The sequence below is a fragment of the Miniopterus schreibersii genome (genome assembly GCF_964146895.1).
Source record: "Miniopterus schreibersii genome assembly, chromosome: 13".
NCBI classification, from domain to species: Eukaryota; Metazoa; Chordata; class Mammalia; order Chiroptera; family Miniopteridae; genus Miniopterus; species Miniopterus schreibersii.
Window position 1 is genome coordinate 29,809,090 of NC_138113.1, and position 22,972 is coordinate 29,832,061.

At 47.8% G+C, this 22,972-nt stretch overlaps 1 protein-coding gene across 7 annotated transcripts in view; it reads left to right on the forward strand.

Annotated features, from left to right (window-relative positions):
- Positions 1-227: 227 nt before the first annotated feature.
- CCDC85A (coiled-coil domain containing 85A) overlaps positions 228-22,972 on the forward strand; it is a 147,466-nt gene continuing 124,721 nt past the window's right edge. For all 7 annotated transcript variants that reach the window (XM_081155947.1, XM_081155946.1, XM_081155944.1 and 4 more), the window contains exons 1-2: positions 228-569; positions 9,413-10,316. In XM_081155947.1, coding sequence (XP_081012073.1) covers positions 315-569; positions 9,413-10,316 — 1,159 coding nt within the window. In that variant the 5' untranslated portion in view covers positions 228-314. The remainder of the gene's footprint in view (positions 570-9,412; positions 10,317-22,972) is intronic.

Consider the following 22,972-nt stretch of genomic DNA (forward strand, 5'->3'; position numbering starts at 1 on the left):
CCCGAGGTCCTCCCGCGGCGGCGCCAGCGCCTCAGCGCCCCTCACCATGGACTTGCGCGGAGTTGGGACGCGCCTCGGCCGCGGCGCGCGGGCGGCTGCCCGGCCCCGGGGGTGCGCGGGCGCGCGCACGGGGATGGCGAGGTAGGATGGCCGCCCAGCGCGACCCTTGTCGCCCCAGCCCAGCGGCCCCCGGGCGGTGCCGCTGACTCGCCGGAGCGCACAGGGGTGTGGGCGGAGGCGGCCCCGCCGCGCCCGCGCCTTTGGGTGTCGCTTTGCCTCTCGCACCCACTCGCACCTGCCACCGCGCGGATATCATGTCGAAGGCGGCCGGGAGCGGGGCGGCGGCGGCGGAAAGTTGTCCCGCGGCCCCTGCGGGCCCACCCGCGGCCGTGGAGGACCTGTCCAAAGTGTCGGACGAGGAGCTGCTGCAGTGGAGCAAGGAGGAGCTGATCCGCAGCCTGCGGCGCGCCGAGGCCGAGAAGGTGAGCGCGATGCTGGACCACAGCAACCTCATCCGCGAGGTGAACCGCCGCCTGCAGCTGCACCTCGGCGAGATCCGCGGGCTCAAGGTGAGCGGGCGGGCGGGCGGGGCCAACTTTCCCTCCCTCCGTCAACAGGTGACCCTCCCCCGTCTCCAGGGCGGCACCCCCTCTTCCCCACGCCTGCCCTCTGGAAACTTTTGTGAACTCTGGGGGCGTCGGGCTCCCTACTCATTCCCATCCGGGACGCCCGGCGTCGAGCTCCCTCCCGGGTGCTCCGCGGCCTCGGAGGCGGGAGGAGCGCGCGCCCCGGGGGCGGAGAGGTTGCGAGGGCGGTGGGCGCGCGGGGCTTTCCTTTCCGAGGGAGCCGGGGTGCCGGCTGCGCCCCGCGGGGGAAGGCGCGCGAGGGAGCGCGGCCGGGCCGTCTTCGCCCTTGGGGATCGGGGCTACGAAACTGCTGCTCCGGCGCCGCGACTGCCCCGGAGGGCGGAGGGCGAGCACTGGGCGCCGGCGCCCGGGAGAGGGGCTGGCGGGGCGAGGGGCTGGCGGGGCGTCCAGGGAGACGCTGCGGGCGCCACCCTCGGAGCCGGCCTCCGCCCCCGGCGCCGAGGCGCTTCTGCTCTGCCTCCGCCCTCTCTGCCCGCCCCGCGCCCGCCTGCGCCCCCGAGTCCGACGGCGACTCTGGAGTGGCCGCCCCCTCCCCTCCCGTCCCCTCCCCTCCCCCCTGATTTTAATTCCAGCTCCCGCGGTGCGAGCACAAAAGGACTCAGCATGGGAGGCGCAGGGTTTTGAAAGGGTACCCCGAGTGGCAGTCGGGATGCTTGCTTTATGAGCCAGCCCTCCCGCTTTGCTGCGAGGGAAAAGAGAAGCAGCGCCCTGGCCCCAACTTTCTTTTCTCCGGGGAGAGCCCCGCGCGTGCGAGCCCGGAGCCCCCGGCTGCCGCTCCCCGGGGGCCCGCAGGAGCCGCCCTGCGGGCGTGCACCCCAACTTCCTCTCCTCGCCCCGCGGGTGCCTCCTGGTATTCCTTCCTCTCATTGTCTGCTTTTGTTTATAGGAAGCCAGACACAAACGCAATCACTGCAGGGACCTCAGGGAGCGAATTCCCGCAGGCACAGGCCGTTCCCTCCCCTGTCCCCTCCCACCCGCTGCTCGCGCGGACACTTTCTGCGCTGCCTGCGGCTCCAGCTCCAGCTCCGGCTCCAGCCCGGGCCCTGGGGCCGGCAGGAGAGGGCGGAGCCGAATGCCAGGTGCTCGCGGGGTGCTGGGCCCAATCCAGGAGGAGCAGGCCATCCCCTGACGCCCCAAACCACTGACATGTACTCCTTAGAGGGGGTGCCGTTAGGAAGACAGTGAGAAAACCCCCAAGGCTTACTCTTTCCTTCAGCCTAATTCATCACTAACGGCGTATTTATTAAGTACCAGACTCTGGTGGGATTAGACAAGCGAGTGTAGTGGGTAGATCCTCTCAGAGGTGGGTTTGTATCTAGAACCCTCATTTGCCAGGAGGGTGAGCTTGGGTAGTTAATGTCTCAGAGCCTCATTTTACTCATCAATAAAATGCAACGATAATAACCATCTCCAGACATCAGAACTACAACTAAACTACAGAAGAACCACCCTTCAGAACGCCGGAAATCTAGCTGAGTGGAAGCCCTGCAGCTAAGGGTTTAAAGAAGAAACCACACTGAGGCTGGTAGGAGGGGCGGAGACTTGCACAGGCTCCTCCCACACCCAGGTGTGACGGGTAAAAACCAGGAGGGACAGCTTGGCTTCAGAGGTACCCGGAGGAGAGGAGGTTCCACATCAGGCCTCCCAGCCCAGGGTACCGGTGCTGGGAAGAGAGGTCCTCATAACTTCTGGCTGTAAAACCCAGCAGGGATTGTGGCTGACTGAGAAGGAAGGCTGCTGGAGTCCCAGGCAGTTCCTCTTAAAAGACCCGCAACAGGGATTTACTGGGATTCACTGCCTTTGGGCTCCAGCCCTGGGGCAGCAGCTCGAAAGGCCCCAGGAACATACTGCGAGGAACTGAATTGTCTGGCATCCGGGTGAGAGCTGGAGGGACAGCTTTCTCCCAGACAGGAGCCATTGTCCCTTTTCTGAGTCCTCCCCCAACACAGCCAGCAGGTGGGTGCCATATCTGAGTCTCTATCAACCTGGCCATCACTGTTCACCCTGCCCTGGTGATTTCCTGAGACCCTGCCCCATCAACTTTGGGCCCATCTAAGCTGTTTCCAGTGGTTTTCCCACATGAATGGCCTGTCTTGGCTCATGTTTCAGACTTTCCTAAAATTTCTCAAACAGGGAGCATCTGGCCTCGGTGTGCCCCGTACCACTTGCTAAGTGGCCCCAGGACTGGCACAATTGGCAGTAGGGCTTGGTTCGCAGCTTGGCCTCCCCTGGGCAACTCCAAACCCAGTAAAAGTAGCAGCCGTTTGCAATCTTTGTAGCTCATGCAGGGTGGCCCCGGGCAGAACACAGGTAGTGGTTGACCTTGGTCTGAACCTCCTGGGAGGCCCCAGAGCCAGTACACCTGGTTGACAGCATCAGACACACCTAAGCACCACCCAACCACCTCCACAAATGACACACTCAAGGGGTAGACTCAGTGGGCACAAACCCCACTGAAGTAAGTCCTGCTTCTTGGGCCCCTGCACAGCTGATCCTCTACCGTAGTTGCAGCCAGTTCTTGCAGCTGGGGGTAAATACTTCCCCTTGAGGTGCCAACAGCAATCAAGGCTCAACTACAACAGGAGGGTGTACACAACCCACATGGAAAGCACGCCTGAAATGCCCAGCTCGGGTGAATGGGGAGGCTGTGCCACTGGACCCTACAAGACACCTATTTCATTAGGCCACTCTCCGAAGCCCAGGAGACATGGCAGCTCTACATAATACAGAGAAAAAAACACAGGGAGGCTGTCAAAATGAAGAGACAAGAAAATGTCCCTTATGAAAGAACAGAACAAAACTCCAGAAAAAGAAATAAACAAAATAGAGACAAGCAATCTGTTAGATGCAGGGTTCAAAACACTGGTTATAAGGATGCTCCATGAACTTAGGGGAAGAGTAAATGAACTTAGTGGGAACTTCAACAGCATAAAATAGTACATGGAAACCATAAAAAAAAAACAGAAAGGAAGGCTACACTAACTGAAATGAAGAGTACTTTATAGAGAATCAACAGTAGAGTAGATGAAGCTGAGAATCAGAACAGCAATTTGGAACATAAGAAAGCAAAAAACACCCAATCAGAACAGCAAAAAGGAAAAAAGAAAAAAAAAAAGAAAAAAGAGGATATGGTAAGGAGCCTCTGGGACATCTTCAAGCATTCCAGCATTTGCATCATGGAGTGCTGGAAGGAGAAGAGAGAGGGCAAGAAATTTAAAAACTATTTAAAGAAATAATGATGGTAAACTTTCCTAACCTGGTGAAGGAAATAGACATAAAAGTCCAGGAAGCACAGACAGTTGCAAACAAGAGGAACCCAAAGAGACCCGTACCAAGACACACCATAATTAAAATGCAAAAGGTAAAAGACAGAATCTTAAAAGCAGCAAGAGAAAAGCAGTTAGTTACCTACAAGGGAGCTTCCCTAAGACTGTCAGATGATTTCTCAACCGAAACTGCAGGCCAGAAGGGATTGGCTAGAAATGTTCAAAGTGATAAAAAGCAATGACCTACAACCAAGATGACTCTACCCAGCAAAGCTATCATTGAGAATCAAAGGATAGGTAGAGAGCTTCTCAGACAAGGAAAAGCTAAGGGAGTTCATCACCACCACACCAGTACTACATGACATGTTAAAAGGTCTTCTAGAAGAAGGAAAAATATGAACAAAAAATGGCAATAAATACATATCTATCAACAAGTGATTCTAAAAAACAAAGTAAATGAACAAGCAGAACAGAAACAGACTCATAGATACAGAGAACATTTTGACAGTTGCCAGATGAGACGGGGGTTGGAGGGCTGGGTGACTTGGGAGAGTTTTAAATTAATTAGTCAATTAATAGTATGGAGCATTGGCATTAAAAGACTTCCCAGCCCACCTCCTCATCAAGTTCAGAAGTGATGGGTTCTGGTTACCTTCTGACACAGCCTTTATTCTTCCTTTCCATCGTCCCTGGACAGGTGCAAGGTGGTATCTCCAAGACCTATAACCTACCTCTCAGGACACAGTTTTAGACCCCACTGAGAGGCCAATCTTCTCCCTTCTCTTCATCATCTCAACTCAGAGCTTCCTTGGACACCATAGTGATCTATAAATGCAGTTGGCTGAATACTTCCGGAAGGAAGGGATTTTTTTTTGCCTTTGATGGTTTGGGATTCTCAACTGAGGACTGTAAATTTAGGGTAATTAAGGCCATAACACTTTTTCTTTTTTATGCCCTATGTGAGCTGTTTTTGAAATTGGGTCTAAATATTTTCAAGGCTCCTCGGTGGTACTGTAGCTGTAGACATGGGGAGATGGGAGCATCAGTTCTTTTTCTCTGAGGGGCCTGTGACTCTGTCCAGCCACTGGCTGACTTGTTTGTGTTTAACCATTTGGGAGGCAGTGCAATGTGGGCAGTGGAAAGACAAAGGATTCGAGTCTGGCAATTTGGGTAGCGTGGGCAAACTTAACTGCTAAGCCTCCATATTCTCATCTGCAAACCAGGGAGATTGATATACAGGTGAGGAAACACCAGTGAGGTTGAATAGCTTTCTCAAGGTCATTCAGATATAAATGTTCAAAATAGGCTGCCTTTCTTTTCTTTTGGCTGGTTGACATTCTCTGGACTGTGTGGTCCTGAAAGGGGTGGAGAAAGGGGACTTAGGGTGCTGATGTTGCAAGGTAGGGATTCCTGAGAACCATGTCCGTGCATTGCTGACCACGTACCAACACTCAGGCTACCCTGACCTGGAATTTTAGGAGGTGGGGGTGGGTTTGGGGGAACTGGATCTCTGCAGCACATTAATTTTCCTCCTCACTCCCCAACACATCAATTTCCCATGCTGCAGCGATGAAAACTAACAAAACAATTCTTCTTTAACTACAGATACAGCACTTGGGAGTCTTATGAAAAAAATTTTTGGTTGTATGCTATGAGATGGTTTAATCTTTTAAAAGGCCACTTTAAACAGAAGGATAACATCTGGTGGCTTGTGGCAATGTCAAAAGGACACTTAGCATTTGGGGAAAGGAAAAAAAAAAAAGCCCAAGTCTTCATGTGGCAGATTTGAAGAAGCTGGCTCACAAGGTTATTATCAAGCTGGTTGCTTAGCTGTTCATCAAAAGCAAAGGAAATAGCTCAGAATTGGAGAGCAAATACTATTCCCAAGAAAACCAGTAATAGGAAGGAGCTGTGATAGAGGAAAGTGAATGGGCCAGTACCCATCCCTTTCTCCCCGACTGGAATTCTGAGAAGCATTTGGTCCACTCCATTTGGAAAGGGCATTAACTCCTTGACGCCCGCAGTCGTACAAGTCTTGTTTACTTCCGAGTTCTGGAGAAATCAGGAAGTTGTAGGATAGCCAGAGGGAAGGATTTCCAGATGGAAGTTCAGTTAGATGAAGAAAACATGACGTGAACTTTCTATGAAGTGCCAGGATTGAATTAAATGTGGAGTACTTTTTGAAGCTTAGTAAGGTTGATTTTGTTTAGTATTATTTTCTCAGAATATCCACAGCTTCTGATTTCCCCTAAAAGCATCAGTGTCAAGGGATAATTTATTTTCTTACTACTGTAGACTCCAACATAGCAGGGGCTTGCTGCAAACAATAATAAGAAATCCTTGCTCAGTAGCTAGACCACAGGCCTAGGGCTTTAAAGGGTTGGTCAGTTCACTCTATGCAAATCACCATCCCAAGTGTGTCAAATATGCAAAGAAGGATTTTGGGATGGACTCTGCCCTCCAGAAGCTATCTACATTTGAAAAGAAACAAAATGGTGCCCAGTGCATGCTCTTAGCTAGTATGTCTTACAGGCAGTAAGCAGAGAGTGGGGAAATTATGTCATTCATTCATTCATTCATTCATTCATTCATGCCTGGTGCTGCTGTACTCCAGGTGTCGTTCTATGGCTGGGGGAGTCTTCTAAGGAATCTGTTCTCTTATAAGTTCATATAAGGGAGAAGATAATATTTTCTAGTTGGAAAACGACAAAATCAGGGTTCAGAATTAGCGGACATAAAGGAAGCTAAAGGTGGGCAGTCAGGAGAAATCCTTTCCGGCCTGGCCAAGGGCTTATTCATTTCCCTGGCAAAGGGGCGGTAATGTGCAGGCTGTAAAAGGATTGATATGGGGTGGGGGGAGAGAACCTGCAAGGAGTATTTCTGGAGATCAATCTGGACAAAGAGACCTTGCACTGGAGCAGGTGAGGGAATGGGGCAGGCCAAGGGGCAGAGGCAGACCAAGACAGGGAGGCGGGTGAGAGCATTTGGAAATGCCAGGCCTGAGGTCAGAAAGCGGCTGCGAGAAGCAAAGGAATAGCCGGGTGTTAGAGACAAGGAAACGGGTGTCGGTGATGCCAAGAGTCGGCGTGGAGGTGCACGCTGCGCTGCACACACCTTCCTCCGCCGTGAACATCACTCCCAGCTTTGGCCTTGTGCCGTTAGGAGGTGTGCAGGGTGTGGGTGGCAGATGTTTTCTAGTTTATTTTTCTAGTCAGTAGCAGGGGAAGTGTTGAAGTCAACCTGAGTTTAAGAGAATTAAGTCCCCTCTCTGAGTACCTCTAGTTCTAGATTGGAGTCACAGGACCAGAGGTTTTCAAGGGAAAAACCTGCTTTTTTGTAAAGCAGGGGTACTCTTAGGTAGTTGCCCCTGTTTCACCCCCACCAAACCATGGTGCTTCAAGAAACAGTTACCCCTTTTACTGTATATGTGAATGGAGCATAAATGGGGCTTCTCAATTAATTTTTAAAATTCCTTGGTTTCAGGTACCTACAGTGGGGTGCAGTGTTCTGGACACACAGGGGTGAACAGAATAGACAGTGGCGGGGTCTCTACTCTCACGACTAGTCTCATGAGGATGGAGACGTGACTCATAGCCACACTCAGCCACATGTCACCCAACCATACGTGACTGCCAGTTGTAGTAAGTGCAGCAGACGCGAAGTCTAAGGGGGCAACGGGAGAACACAGAAGGGGACCTTCCTTTGGATTGGGGGTAGTGGTCGGGGACAGCTTCTGTGGGGAAGTAACAAAGTAAGACCTGAAGGTTGTGTAGGAGGCTGAGGGAAAGCATTTCAAGTGAAGAGGGGAAGGGCTTGTCCCGTGAGGCCCTGAAACAAGGCCAGTGGTGGTGGGGCCCAGTGCGTGATGGGAAGGGGACCTTCTCCCCTTCTCCACTGCTGCCAGGCGTCCAGGCCACCGGCGTCTCCCTCTGCCTGGACTAGCCTAGGGGCCTCCTGGCTGGTCTCTGAGCTTCCACCTTATCCTGTCTCCTTCCCTTCTATCCAGCCCCTGCCCACCAGCTGACCTATTTTTCACACAAAACTATGGTGATTCTTTACGAAATGAATCAGACCATGTCACTCCTCTATCCCACAGTCCAAAGTCCTTTCCTGGGCTGGCCAGGCCCTGCAGTACCTGGCCCCTGACACCTTTCAGGCCTCTGCCCTCCTTGCTCACCTTACTTTTGGCACGCTGGCCTCACTGCCGCTCGAGCCACACTTGTCTCTAGGGCTTTTATGCTTGACCTTCTCTCTTCCTGGGATCATCTCTCAAATGTTTGCGCCTTCATTTCGCTCAGGTCTTCGCTGAAATGCTTTCCTTCTCTGCAGAGGTGCCTTCTCTTAAAAAAAAAATAGTTTTTTAATCTACTTTAGTTTTCTTCCCAGCACTTTTCACAATGTTCTGTCTTTGCTTTTTGCGAATCTTTCCCACCAGAATGAAAGCTGTAGGAATTCAGAGTCATTGCTGTGTCCAGTGGTGTATCCCTAACATCTGGACTGGTATCTGGCACATAATAGGTGCTTACTAAATATTTGTCAGCGAAGCAGTGACTCCCCCTTCATGTTGGAGAAGTAGGCGGGGCCAGAGTATTGGGGGCCTCCTGAGACTTGAAGGATTTTACGCTTTATTCTGAGGGCAGTGAGACGCTGTTAAGGGTTTTGAGCACGGGAGTGATGAGATGAATTTTGGAATTAGATTTCAGAAGACTCCTTTGGCGCAGGAGTGGAAGGCGAGGGAGAAGGAGGCGCCAGGCATAACTACAGGTTCTAATTAAGAGCAACAGGGTGGGGGGAGGTGGCGTCTGCCGAGAGGTGCAGTTTGGGGAGGGGGTTTGAATATCACCCGAGAGCTCAGCATTGCTTCCTTTCCTGGGAGATGCCTGGAGATGAGCAGGGGCTGTGGCCAGCGGGGGCTGGATGTGCGGGACTGAAATGCCACTAGGGGGCAATTGTGCGGTTCCCTCTGGTGGGGGAGTAGGGGCTGGAAGCCTAGGCCGAGCTTGTTTGTGCCGATGAAGGCCTTCTAAGCATTGCACAGTCACAGTGGCCGTCTTTCATCCCTGAGGGTGGGGGACAGGGCAGTGTTTTGTTGTGGTGGGGTTGTTTGTTTGTTTGTTTACCGATTTCCTGTTAACAGGCTGTTCCCTGTATAGCTAATGGTTGACCTTGGACAAGACACACTTGGAGAGGCCTAGTTTTCTCTCCTGTAAAAGAAACAATAACAATCATCGTCCCCCAATACCTCCTAAGTGTTTTGGAGAAAATGAGGTGGGATAACACACATAAAGCCTCAGGCAGGGGCCTAACCAGGACCTGCCATCTTTATTTTTATGGGCAGCTGCAAACCTGGAGCTTCCTCTCCCCTTCTCTCCTCCCGCAGCAATGAAGGGACCTCGCCAGTGCCAGGCTCCCTCGCTCCTGGGGTCTAATCCCGGGGAAGCCCCGCGGGGACCGCAGACAAACCAGACCCAGCCTAAGTGTCCGTCTGTCTCTTTCCAGGATATCAACCAGAAGCTCCAGGAGGACAACCAGGAGCTGAGGGACCTCTGCTGTTTCCTGGATGACGACCGGCAGAAGGGCAAGCGGGTGTCGCGCGAGTGGCAGCGGCTGGGCCGCTTCACGGCCGGCGTGATGCACAAGGAGGTGGCCTTGTACCTGCAGAAGCTGAAGGAGCTGGAGGTGAGGCAGGAGGAGGTGGTGAAGGAGAACATGGAGCTCAAGGAGCTCTGCGTGCTGCTGGACGAGGAGAAGGGCGCGGGCTGCGCGGGCAGCCGCTGCTCCATCGACAGCCAGGCCAGCCTGGGCCCGCTCGGCGCCGCCCCCGCGCCCTGCGTGCGGGACGTGGGCGACGGCAGCAGCACCTCCAGCGCGGGCAGCACCGACAGCCCCGACCACCCCAAGCAGCACGCGGGCGGCAGCCCCGAGCGCCTGCAGGCGGCGCGGGCGGAGGGCAGCCCCGAGCCCCTGGCCAAGCCGCGCGCCGCGGGCCTCGCGGACCACCCCAAAGCGCTGAAAGGACCCAGCCCCGAGCACCACAGACCCCGGGGCAAGGGCAGCCCCGAGCCGCAGAGGCACCCGCACCCCGGCGGCAGCCCCGAAACGCTGCCCAAGCACGGGCTGAGCGGGAGCCCCGAGCGCTTCCAGCGGCACAGGCCCGGCGGCAGCCCCGAGCGCGCGCGCCACGGCGGCGGGAGCCCCGAGCACCTGCAGAAGCAGGCGCTGGGCGGGAGCCTGGAGCACCTGCCGCGGGCCCGGGGCACCAGCCCCGAGCACCTCAAGCAGCACTACGGGGGGAACCCGGACCACAAGCCCGCGGGCGGCGGCAGCAGGGAGGGGACCCTCCGCAGGCAGGCGCCCGAGGAAGCGTCGCCCCATCACCGCACCGTCTACAGCGGCATGAACGGTGGGTCGGTGCGCGGGGGGCGCTCGGGGAGACCTGCGGGGCGAAGGGCGGTCCCGCGGGGGGGGGGGGGGGTGAGGGGGGCAGGCCCCGGCCGGCGCGTTCCCGGGTCATGCTGTGCGCTCCTCCCCTGGACGGGCTCTCCTTCCTGCGGCCATCGGGCAGGGACGGCGGGAACAGCAGTTCCTGGGACCCTGCGGGGGCTCCAGAGATAAGCCGAGTCCCAGTCTGGAGACCCCTCCATCCTGAACTGCAGCGGTTTCCCCGCCGTGCGCTTTCCCCCTGGGACTCGCTTGTGGGCCGGGCGTCCAAAAGGCTTTTGAATCCAGTTAATCATAGTTTATGTGCAGGAAGAAATGAATATCTGTTATGAAAAACAACATCATCATTGAAAAGGAAACATGGTGTCCCCCAAACAGGCTCAGGCTGGGGCGCCTGAATGCCTATAAATAGGCCTTACCTGACCTTGAAGGTTTTTTTCATGGTGTTGGGGCCCTTAGGGGGAACCTGTAAATTTACTTTGCGTCTGAAATGCATCAAATGATTCCCTTATCACTCAGTCACAGCTCACCCAACCCTCCCACCAAACTCCCTGACACGTATTCTGAATAGCTCGCTCTTGGACCTTATAAGAGAAATCTTTTTTGGTGGTTTAAAGGTTCCTTTAAAAAAAGTGCAGATGTGTTTGGACGCTCTTTTGGTTTCTAAAGCATAATATCCGGTGCATTTGGCGAGGTGACTCTAAACCCAAGTTTTTAAACCTTTGGAAGAGGTTTACTTTTCTGCATCTTGGTTCTGAAACCACTTTGAACTTGAGAGGGGTAAAAAAATCATTTCTTTAAAAAACAAACAAAAAGCACACACAGTCCTTTTATGTTACCTATGGTTGAGTTGGAACTAAAATGATTGGTTTTATGGACTGTGGGCTTTTTTCATTCAAAACAGCTGAGGTTTTTCACTCTATTTGAAAGCTGCTCAGGAGTCAGTGTGCAGTCAGCTTTGAGCAGTGGTGGCTTCCAATTTTAGCAGTGACACAATGGGGTAAATTTTCAATATTGTACTTGGGGATTTACCTGTTGGATTCCATTTCACCCTAATCCTTTCCTTGTAGTGCTGAAAATCGACTCCTGAAGCTTGACTTCTAATGCATCCAATGTTCGGTTAAGTGCAAATGGAACTAGAAAGGGTGGGAAAGATAGGATGATTGGTGGTTTGTGTTGGGAGCTGGAGACAGCGAGAAGCCAATTCACCTGTTGTGTTGATGCCTCCGGGCCGGCTGGGGCTTTTAAGTTCACTGCACAGTCACTCACCCTTTCCAGGAGAGGCAGAGATGCTGCCCCTGATGCTGTGGGCAGCCTTGGCTGTGCAGTTCTCATGGGGATGAGAGCCATTTAGAAAAATGTTGGTTACATGACTACCAAAGATGGGTGATTGCCAGGAAGCTTGGCTTCAGGGGGTAATGGGTTAACAGGAAGGTGACGTTAATGACTTTTCCATTTCTTGATTACTTTTTTAAAAAAATATATCTTTATTGATTTCATAGAGAGGAAAGGAGAGGGAGAGATAGAAACATCAATGATGAGAGAGTCATTGATCGGCTGCCTCCTGCACGCCCCTGACTGGGGATTGAGCCCGCAGCCCGGGCATGTGCCCTGACCGGGAATCGAACCCCGATCGCCTGGATCCTGGGTAGATGCTCATCGGCTGAGTCACGCCCGGCCGGGCTCTTGATTACTTTTTGATAAGCATCAGAAGTAAATAGTATGAACTATTTTAAGGAAACTGTATCTGGAACCAAAAAAAAGCCACAAAAAAAACCCCAAAAACCCAAAACCCCTAAGGGACAGGTGATTAACTTACAAAATAATTTTCTCTACAAAAGGACTTTTTAAAATAAAGAACTTACTGAGTTTAATCAATGTGTGATTAACTTATAAGAAAAGTTTTTAGATGCCACTTTTAAATGATGTCTGGCATAAAGTAAGGATGACGTTACATCATGACTTACTGTTGCTTCGATTCAAATCAACTTAGTGGTCTGGGTCGGTCAAGTGTCTTTTAAAATTTAACAATTTTATTTAGTTAAAAATTTGATGCGTTATTTAGAATGCCACTGTATCTAACTTTTGTGTTTACGTCTTTTCTCATTCTCAAGTGACTAATCTTTTGACAGTCAATATCCTCGCCGAGGTATATTTGTAGCACATTTGCATTATGTTTTTAGTTCAGTAACTAATTGGAAAATGAAGAGGCACAATGTTCATGGATCATCAGCCTATAAACTTGGGCATTGGCGGCTGGTATTTATCCTGCTGTTACAAATTAATTTTTGATATGGATGGTAAGACATGATCTTTTATACTTACAAATCCCCACACACTTTGGTGGAGTCGTTGGCTTGTAAACAGATAGGAACCAGTAGCAAGGTTAATCTCAAATTGCAGATTTGCCAAGTCATTTACAGAGTCATTCTGTTGGGAGCTGGTGTGAGATCCGAGTGTTTTGGATGAGCACTTGCATGTTTTTATATGAACAGAAAGCAGGGAAAAGCAAGTGGGAGTGTGCCTGCACAGCGGAAGAATGAAACAGAGACGGTGGGATATTGCCCTGCTTGTAAGGATATACATTTCCTCCAAGAAGACACAGTATGCACACAGGGAACATCAGTGAAAACAATTGCTGTTTTAGTTGACTGTGCCTTGAGCATCTTTAAATCTTCTTGTGCCTTCAACTGCAAACTCAGTGGATTAAGTAGTAGATCAACTTGACCTCCAAGAGCTTCCTTTGGTTAAAAGAGTTGGCTTAATTTCCAACTGGATGCAAAGACGAAGTTTAGGCATTTTTCTCTCTTAAAAATATCTAAGGCTATAGAGCCATTTCTCAATTAGTAGCTGGTTAAAAGACAACAAAAGCAAAGACGGAGCAAGTGGAGAAAACCCCTGTAAGTTGAACAAAATGCTCATGAATGTATTTGCTTGTTTAGGAGTTATTATTCAGCTCTTCATTTTCAGTTTGCAGAGAGTTCCATTTGCAGAGAGGAAGTCAATTCAACACTTATCACATCTAGACATTAGGGCATTTGTCTGTTCATTCTAGTTACTTGCTGTATTCCAGATTTGTAAATTAAGTAATTGAATAGGCACTTCTAGCTATGAATGTACACAAGCTGAGAATGGGGGATTCATTTACCTGGTTTCATTGAAATCCGAGGTTGGACTGAACTGTTTTAGGTGAAAGTGTTCCCTTCCACAATGAGACCAACGGGTTTTGCTTCCAGATATCAGCTGGCAGATCTTTGCTTTTTAACAGAAAACTTTTTAGCCCAGGTCACAGATGCCATGGATGATTCAGGTTCTTTCAGCAATAATGGCTCTGTTTTATTGTTAATGTTCCAGACAAAGATGATTCTGATCCTCAGGCTTTTCTTTACAAGGGGTCCACCCATGAGATATTATGAATGCAGTCAAAAAATAATAAGAATAGTTTTATTTTAATTCTAGAAGCACATATTTCTGGTTATCAGCAACTGAGAAAAAATTCGTAGAAGAAGCATTGCTCCGTATTTTATTATCTTCTTTCTTCTGAAAACATTGCTCGGTTATCCTTAATTTGACATTTGAGAGCACATCCCAGTGAACAATAGTTTCATGCCCTCCACTGACCTCACCTAGCCAGTGAGAGCACACACGAGGGCATTATTCCACTCGTGTCAGACAAGGTCCCCTTAGAACTTGCAGGACGGAGTGTCAGGGTTGCGAGCCTTCCTCCTGAGAGCTTCTTGCTGCCTCTTTTCTTCTGTTGTGAGAGTATCTCTAGGCTTAGAAAGAGCGGCTGTTTCTCCCACTAGCTCTTTCTCTAGAGCAGGAGTTCTCAGCAGCAGCACCGTTCACATTTGGGAGCACGGAATTCTTTGTTGTGAGGGGGTCGTCGTGTGTGTTTTAAGAGGTTTACCAGCATCCTGGGCTCCACCCACGAGCCACTCCCGGTTGCCACTAATTAAAAATGACCCCATACCCTGCCAGCTGTTCCCAGGGAGTGGGCAGGGTTGTCCCCGATCCAGAACCACTCCTTTGGAGCAGTGTTTTCCAATCTGGCTGCAGATTAAAATCACTGTGTTTGATTTGAAAAAATACTAGTGCCTGGGACCCACACTCAAATGCAGATTGAATCGGTCTGGCATTGGGCCTGGGCGCATTGCAAAAAGAGCTCCTCTGGTGGTTCTAATGAGCAGACCTGCTGAAACCCATTGCTCTGGGTGAGCGATTGTTTCAGACGGTGGGTTGCCATGAGTGATGCTCTCAAACACCCAAGCCTCCTGGGAAAAAGAAAGTTAACTTTTCCCTTCCTTTGCTGACATGAATTCTGGGCCTGAGAAGGACTGACCCCAGCAGGTACTGTAAGACTTCACTCCTTTCAGCCTAGACCAAGGCTATCTGATAACGCACTTTGGGGGGCTATGCTTTGAAAATTTGAGTTTTGGGCAAGAGGAATTGTTAGGTTAGTTTGGGGAAAAGCTGGCATATGAGTAGTTCAAAATTACTTTTTAAAGCCTTCACGTGCAGATGGAAAGAGAAGAATGTGAGTTTCTAACCCGTTCACAGTAGATGCCGATGGTGCATGTGGACCGTTCGAGGTCTGCTGTGGCATCTGCAGTGCATGCATGTCTCCCAGTTTATAGGTTTTATCCTGGGCTTTAGGACCGCTTCTTAGCCTCTGTTGAGGTTATTAATGAGGGAACAAAAACGCTGATAACACAAAATGGCCTTGTTTATGGAGGGGCAAGAACTGTGTGTGGAGAAGCCCGGCAGGATTTTTCTGAAGTGAGGTTGCCTATAAATTAAGTAGTGGTGCAGCATAGTGTGAATAATTGCTCTCATTAATCTTATATTTTGCTCAGAAAAAGTCATAGCATCACTTATGAATGAATCTGGACAATAGAAATTGAATATCTCTTGGGAGAAAAATTTCAACGGTTGCAGTATACCAGAACTGATTTAATTGAGGACCTCTGAGTATGTTTTCTATTGTGTGAACTGAGGCGGAGATGGTTAAAGAACTAGATAATAGTTTTTTATCTTCAAACTTCAATATGGTAATTTGGTAGCCTTGTATCTACTTTGATAGGACATCAATTTAAGAAGTTTTGAAAAATAGAATCAATTATTGTACCATACTTGTGTACAAGTATGTACCGTACAAATGCACCTTGCATTTATCATAAGAATATATTAGATTACATTTTTTTAATGGCATGAAAGACTTACTATTGGGAATATTTTGCAATTTCTTAAACTATATGTGAGAGGCAAACTATTATTGGAAAATCTAGATGGCTTAGAAAGGTATTTTCTAGTGGAATGTAAGGTTTTCTACTCCACTGGCAAGAATTCCACAAAGCTATAAACATTCTTTAAATCTAGGGGATCCTTCTCATCTTTCTCCAAAGGAGAATTTCTGTGTCTGTAATCTATATGTTATGTATATGTGTGTATATGTATATTTTAATAACTTTAATACTGCATCTGAACAGTGTCAAAGTTCAGTTGACTGTTTAGGCAAACAAATGACCAAATGCATCCAGTCCCATAAGCCCTTTACTGTGGTGAAGTCAACCAGAATCCCTCTCAGCTGATTATGGTTGTGTCCTTTAGCGCCAATGAAAACCAATGAGATGTTTGTAGCCTCAGATTTATTGCAACTTTCCTGGAGATATAGCAGAAAAAATATGATTATTGAATTAGTGATGCATTTAGCTTTTTAACTGAAGTAATTTAGAACAAAGCACGGGGGACGTGAAATATACGGCAGGTATTCCATTTCGTCAGATAACTTCACGTGTCAGATGAGTGCAGATATAGCGATTGGCTATAAGGCTGTACGTTTACTCACAGTGATGGAAGGTTATTCTGGGTGCGATGGTATAGGGATCTCAGTCAAGCTCCATTGGTCAGAAATAAGAGTATGAAGCCAGGTGTTGCTGAAGTTAAAAAACCCCACCAAAACAGGTTGTACTTGTGTAGCATCATTGGGCCTTTGTATGCTTGATGACATTTTTCAGACTGAAATGTATGACCTTGGGCTCTAAAACTTCTCAAACTTTAGCCACTTCTGATGCTTAGAGACCCAGGGGTTCTTATATTAGGTAGACCTCTAAGTTCCTACGGTAAACGGCCCCACGTGGCTATTCTCTCCCCACCTCCAGTATCTGCTTCTAGAATGATAGATTTCCAGTCACTTCGGGTACCAGCCTCCTGTTAGCAGTATTCCTTGCTGCCCTCAGTGGGCCTGACTTACCTCATTTTCTCACTGCTGTTTCTAAATTCTGTTCTGCTGTTGCTAATGGCCATACCTTGGGAGAGGGAAGAACCACACTGATTAGAACTGTCTAAAATACGAGTGAAGGGCCAAGTGACCGGGATTTAGTGCCTGGCCATGTGCCATGTATCTGTAACTATTTTGGCTTTCTAAGGTTCATTTTTGCTTATCTTTGGGGGTCTTGACTATGCTGAAGAAAATTGAGGTATTTCTAGAAAACTCAGAAATATTTGCTTCTTGGGTACTATGGCACGACCAGGTTTCCCTTAATAGTATTTTGATACATAATATTTAGGACAAGCATTTGTACACATTTGAGAAAAATTATTTAGTTTGAATTTGACTCTGGGAAATACTAAGAATAGTTTCAAGTTCTGCAATGGGTTAATTTTCAAGAATTCTAGGAAATTTGAGATTCAACCCCAAGAATAGACCATGGGACACTTGAGAATACAGATAGGAAATCTCAGCTCTAAGTTAGAAGAGTCTCGATCTAATCTGCAAGAGTGAGGTTCAAGTTACTGCTGCGCCCGACACAAATCACCTCCTCTTTAGAGTGCCACTCCAGAGTTTCCAGTAGGAAGAGTGGCTGCTCTTTCTGAGACAGAGGATCCTTAAGCCACAGCGAGGCAGAGGCAGAGAGGGTTTAGCAAAGGGAAAGTGGCAGAGCAACAGCAGGTTGCATTACTGTCCTCATAAAGGCAGTGTCGGTTTGTCTTTCCTAAGATAAAAGGCAGTAACTGGGTTATTCACACCTGGTTGAAGCATTTGCAGTTTTCATGTAACAAACAGTTGTGGATTATAGAGCTTCTGTACTTGAATCATTATGAAAAGGACTTGGTCTTGGGCCTGAAACCAGGCACACATTACCAGATAAAAGCTTCAGGAATAATACTTATTAGTTTATTTCTTTATATCCTCAGTTATAAGCCTTCTGTAGGCTTTTCTATGAGACAGAATATGTTAGGCACAAAGGTTGGGTTTGGTGATTGCTCAGAGGATATTTTAATTATTCGAGCTTTCTTTCCACACACACACAATTTAGTGTTTAATAGAACATTAAATAATTGAATTTGAAGACATTAAATGACTTAAATACCCTTTTGACTTTTATTTTCAGCTACCTAAAGACTATGAGTTCTTACATTTTAAAATCTTGCAAACAAAATATTTATAGCACCATTTATGCCTGCTGCTACTGTTGGGTAAAATGTCTTGGTTGACTTTTGATGACCAAGAAATCAAACGTGGTCTCTGATGCTTCCTGAGTGAGTTGGCTTTGATAGTCAGGTGTACTTATTATTGCTTTAAACTGAGAATTTTGTCTTCTCATCTTGATTGTAAAGGAAACTGAAAGGCCCTCTCATCTTTCTTCCGATCTTGAGGAGTCTTGGATTTCGGCCGAAATCCCTGATCTGGGGTGTGTGTAGCAACAGCTTCCTGCATGTCCATAATTGCTAATTGGTTCAAAAATGGTGAGAAGCATGAATGGCATTTGGAACATGGTGTGTGTTTTCTTATCAGTAGAAATAAGAACCAGTTAGTGGTAAATACGCGCATGTGAGTATATATAAATACATACACACACACACACATACGTGCATGTGTATATACTTGATCAGCTCAGTTAACTGAGCATGGATTTTAAGGCTAAAGAACAGAGGGAGGGCACTGTAGTTTATTAAGTTCAGGAAGTTGCAGAATCATAGAACTGAGATCTGTAACATGCTCCGTCTTTTATCCAGTTCAACTTTCCCATTTTCTGAATGAGAAAATTGACTTCCAGAGAAATTCAGTGGATTGCTCAAGGCCAATTGCCAAGTGAGCAGAAGACTAGAATCAAGCCGACTTCCAGGGCATGGGATCAGTTTTATAAGGAAGACATTTATTCTTCTGGACCTCGAGGCCACCGGAAGTAGGGATAATGTTTGAATAATAAAGACCCTAACTGGAATACGGAACCATTCTTCCCCCTTTCCTGTTGGAAATTCTGGAAAACCAGAGACCTGCAATGATGAGAGTGGGACAATAAGAACGTCAGTAGACTATGGCTTAGAAGACCTGGTGGTTTAGGAGGTGAGCTTGGATGTGGGGACCTGTGATTAGGCCCGATGGGGTACACAGTTTACAGCTGATGGACAGCTACTCAGATTCATTGTAGTTAGAAGAATTCTTGCCCCTTGTCTGAGAGGTCAACAACCTTACTACTCCTTTCCTCCCACACGGACTCTTCCCATTCCAAGGCCACATTTCTTCCAGGTAAACATTCTTGTGAAGGTGGACTGACCTTAGTCCTGTCCTCACACATCCACTTGTATTAACAGTCCAAATGCCGTGTGTCAGGAGAGGTGTCAGCTTCTGGACTGCAAAAAACAGAAGGGAAAGAGACCAGGAGCAAAGGGACGGGCCAGATGGCAACGCCAACTGCTCTCAAGGATTTGAGTTTTGTTTTTTTTTAATAACTCAGCTTACTGCAAACAAAACTAATTACGCCAGTTATTCTGATTTATGCTACTATTGCAGAAGTAAAGTATACTTACATTACACTTTTGATGGCATTCAAAAGGTCAGAATATCTGAGTTGCAGATTTCTACTCAAAGCAGTTTGGTTTGTCGAACCACTCTTGAGAATTCAAATTAACCATGCTCATTAATTCAGCATCTCTTCTATTTCCCTAGACAGCAAGTGCCAATTCACCGTTCACCCAAACAGAGTAATAAGACCCTGAAAGGCGCGTCATTAGTCATATCTGCAGATGACAGATTAGTCCTACTCGCCAGCAGGGAAGGGAGCTGAGAGTCAACTTAGAATGAGAGAGAGAGAATGAAAACAGCGGACACGGGCGGTGTGAGGGGCCAGTGCCGTGAAGAATTTCAAAGGATCTGTCTGCCTGGCGGTGCATGCTGTCAGTGGGCACCTGTCTTACGTTGATTGGCAGGACAGGCCCCCTCATTGTTACAGGAGACAACCAGACTGTACTGGCTATGGAGCTGGGAGGCCGGGGGGGCGGGGGACTGGCCGAATTTAGCTGCCTATTTTATATGTGAGGGTACTTTGATAGAGAGCTCATTTACATAATTTACAATTATGATCAATTAGACGTCTAGAAATAAACATTATGCAGGTGGTTTGCCATGAATAGTTCCCCCAGTGCAGCGATTTTCATGAGAAACAGTTTGGAATCGAGTTTCTCAAAATCTGTGGAATAACAGGCTTGACTATTGCTTATTTTTAGTGTCCTAGACTTGACTTGGGGTGGTGAACACACAATACAGGGCACAGGTGATGTGTTGCAGAACTGTGCACCTGAAACCTGTATCATTTTGTTAACTAGTGTCACCCCAATAAATTCAACAAAAAGGAAAAAAAAAAATTAAAAATGGAAACCAGTACTTTAATTCTTCTTGCCCTAAAACTGTGTGCCACATGGTTTTCACCCTAAATTTCCTTGGCTTTTTCCTGTTGCAATCTCAAAAGTGCCCACATTGGGGTTTATTGGCCTGTCACATAAATCTATCTTTGATGGAAACATTATTCTTGCCAGAGTCTACACAGCCAAGTTATACAATAGTCATTCATCTAAAAAAAGAGCTAGGCTGGTACTACGAGACCTCTTCACAAAGCATATCTAGTTATTTTGTAGGTATCTATGGAAATTCACCCATATGTTAAGGCAATATGTAGATACCCATCCTTAAATTGGCATATGGCATCCAAGCTTTATTTATGGCTGTCAAGCAATGAAACAATTTTATAAACCTCCTTCAGTCAGATTCTATTTTAATTGTGAATAAAAGTGTATGTATCTAAGAACATCTTTAAATAGTTTAAGATAATTTAAATTTTTCATGGAGTTAAAGAGTATGATGAGCTAACTTATTTTTATATTTTTATTTATCGGGGTAACATTGGTTAATAACAAATTTCAGACGTACAGCTTTATAACACAGCATCTGCGTAGGACCTTGTGTTCTCGCCACCTGAAGTCTAGTCCCCTGTCACCGTGCGTTTGGCCCCCTTTACCTTCTTCGTTCTCCCCCCATCCACTCTACCTCTGATAACCACCCATCTGTTGTCTGTATCTGAGTTTGTCGCTTTGTTTGTTCATTTGTTTTTTGTTTTATATCCCACCTATGAGTGAAGTTATCCTGTTCTTGTCCTTTTCTGTGTGACTTACTCACTTAGCATAATACTGTTAACATCCATCCATGTTGTTGCGAATGGCAGTATTTCATCTTTTTTGTGGCTGCGTAGTATTCCACTGCATGTATGTACTACGTCGTCTTTATCCAGCCACCCATCAGAGGACACTCGGGTTGTTTCCATGTTTTGGCTATTGTAAATAATGCTGCAATGAACATAGGGGTGCTGCTTGGCTTTATGAGTAAGGGTTTTCAAATATTTGAGGTAGGTACCCAGAAGAGGGAATGCTGGGTCATATGGTAGTTCTGTTCTTAATTTTTTGAGGAAATGTCATACTGTTTTCCATAGTGGCTGCACCAATTTTCATTCTCATTAGCAGCGTACAGGGGCTCCCTTTTTCCCACATCCTCTCCAACAATTATTTCTTGTCTTAATAATAGCCACTCTGACAGGTGTGAGGTGGTCTCTTATGTGGTTTTGATTTGCATTTCCCTAATAGCTAGTGATGTTGAGCATTTTTTCATATATTTGTTGGCCACTTGTATGTCTTCCTTGGAAGAGTGTCTATTCAGGTCCTCTGCCCCTTTTTTTTTTTAAATCAGATTTTGTTGTTAGGTTGTATGAGTTCTTTATATATTTTGGATATTAGCTCCCAATTGGGGGTATTGTTTGCAAATATCTTCTCCCATTTGGTTGGTTGGCTGTTTGTTTTGTTGATGGCTTCTTGTGCTCTTTTTTTTTTTAAAAAATATATCTTTATTGATTTCAGAGAGAGGAAAGGAGAGGGAGAGAGAGAGAGATAGAAACATCAATGATGAGAGAGTCATTAATCTGAGCCCACAACCCGGGCATGTGCCCCGACCAGGAATTGAACCCCAATCGCCTGGATCCTATGTCGACGCTCAACCACTGAGCCACGCCCGGCCCGGCTCCTTTGCTCTTCGGAAGCCTTTTAGTTTGATGTAGTCCCATTCATTTATTTTTGCTTTTATTCCCTTGCCTTTGAGGTCAAGTTTGCACTGATTTCTTAAAAGGCATCATGGCACACTGCCCAGCTGGAGATTTGGGTATAGAATTGGCTTTGCCTCTTTCTTGCTCTGTGGCCTTTAGCACACCACCAATTTCTGTGGGCAAAATAATGTTATCCCTTAAGTAAGAAGCTGGGAATAGAGATCTAAGTCAGTAGTCCCAGAATTCGCATTTTACAAATGGATATATAAAACCTGAGAATAAACCTGGAATTGCCAACTTTTTACCTTTGTGAAGTATGGATAGTAAATTAATAAAAATCTTTATCTACTAACACCATCATTTCATAAAAGATCATTCGAACATTTAAAAACAGAAAGTATATATATTTACTTAAGGACAGCCTTTCTCCCCAAAGAAACAGCTGGCAACACTGTATTAATATATTTCCATTAAACTTTTTTTGGAATAAAAATGCTACCATAGAGCCCGAGGTTCAGATTCAACAATGCCCCACAAAATGCATTTCTAGTGTCCAGCCTGTTTGGAGCCTCGTTTGGTTGGTTGGCTGTTCTTGCCTCAGCCGCCACAGAAAATCTGGCTTCGCGCAGGCGTGTGTGAGCAGAATGCGCCGCGTTAGCTCCGTTTCCCTCTGGCAGAGCCTGGGCAGCTGATGGAGCAGGACCCCCACCCGCTGGCAGCTGCGTGCCCCTTACCAGGGCAGGAAGCAGGGTCACTCGTCAGCTGGGGGCGTCTCCCCTTGCTTGCCACCCCACCCGGCTCCCTCCAGAGGTTGTGCGGCTGGGCTTGGGCTCCTCCCAGGGGCAGTGAAGATATTGGCCAAGAGGGAGTCTGTGCTTCGGTGGCAAGGTCACTGCATGGCCGCGCCTGAGAGCCGCTGGACTGAACCCCTCTCCGCACCACTGCGCCTTGTCGGGGACTTGTCAGGGTAGCAACGTCAGGTGGACTCGGTCCCCTTCGAAGTGGCCACAGCGATGCGTCTGAACACCTCAGGGGTGAACAGGACGCTAATGAGGCTGCAGGGGAGGCGCCTCGGGCTTTGCAGGGCTCTAAACAGCCTGATGGTAGGACTCTTCCGCTTGGACAGGCCTCGGAGGGAGCCTGTTGACTCTGGTTAGGTCAGTGGGGTGAAATTAACGCAAGTTAGCCTTTCATTCATTTGGATGTTTTTCCACTTTAGTATTTTGATATCATTTTAGTCTGTGGTGTT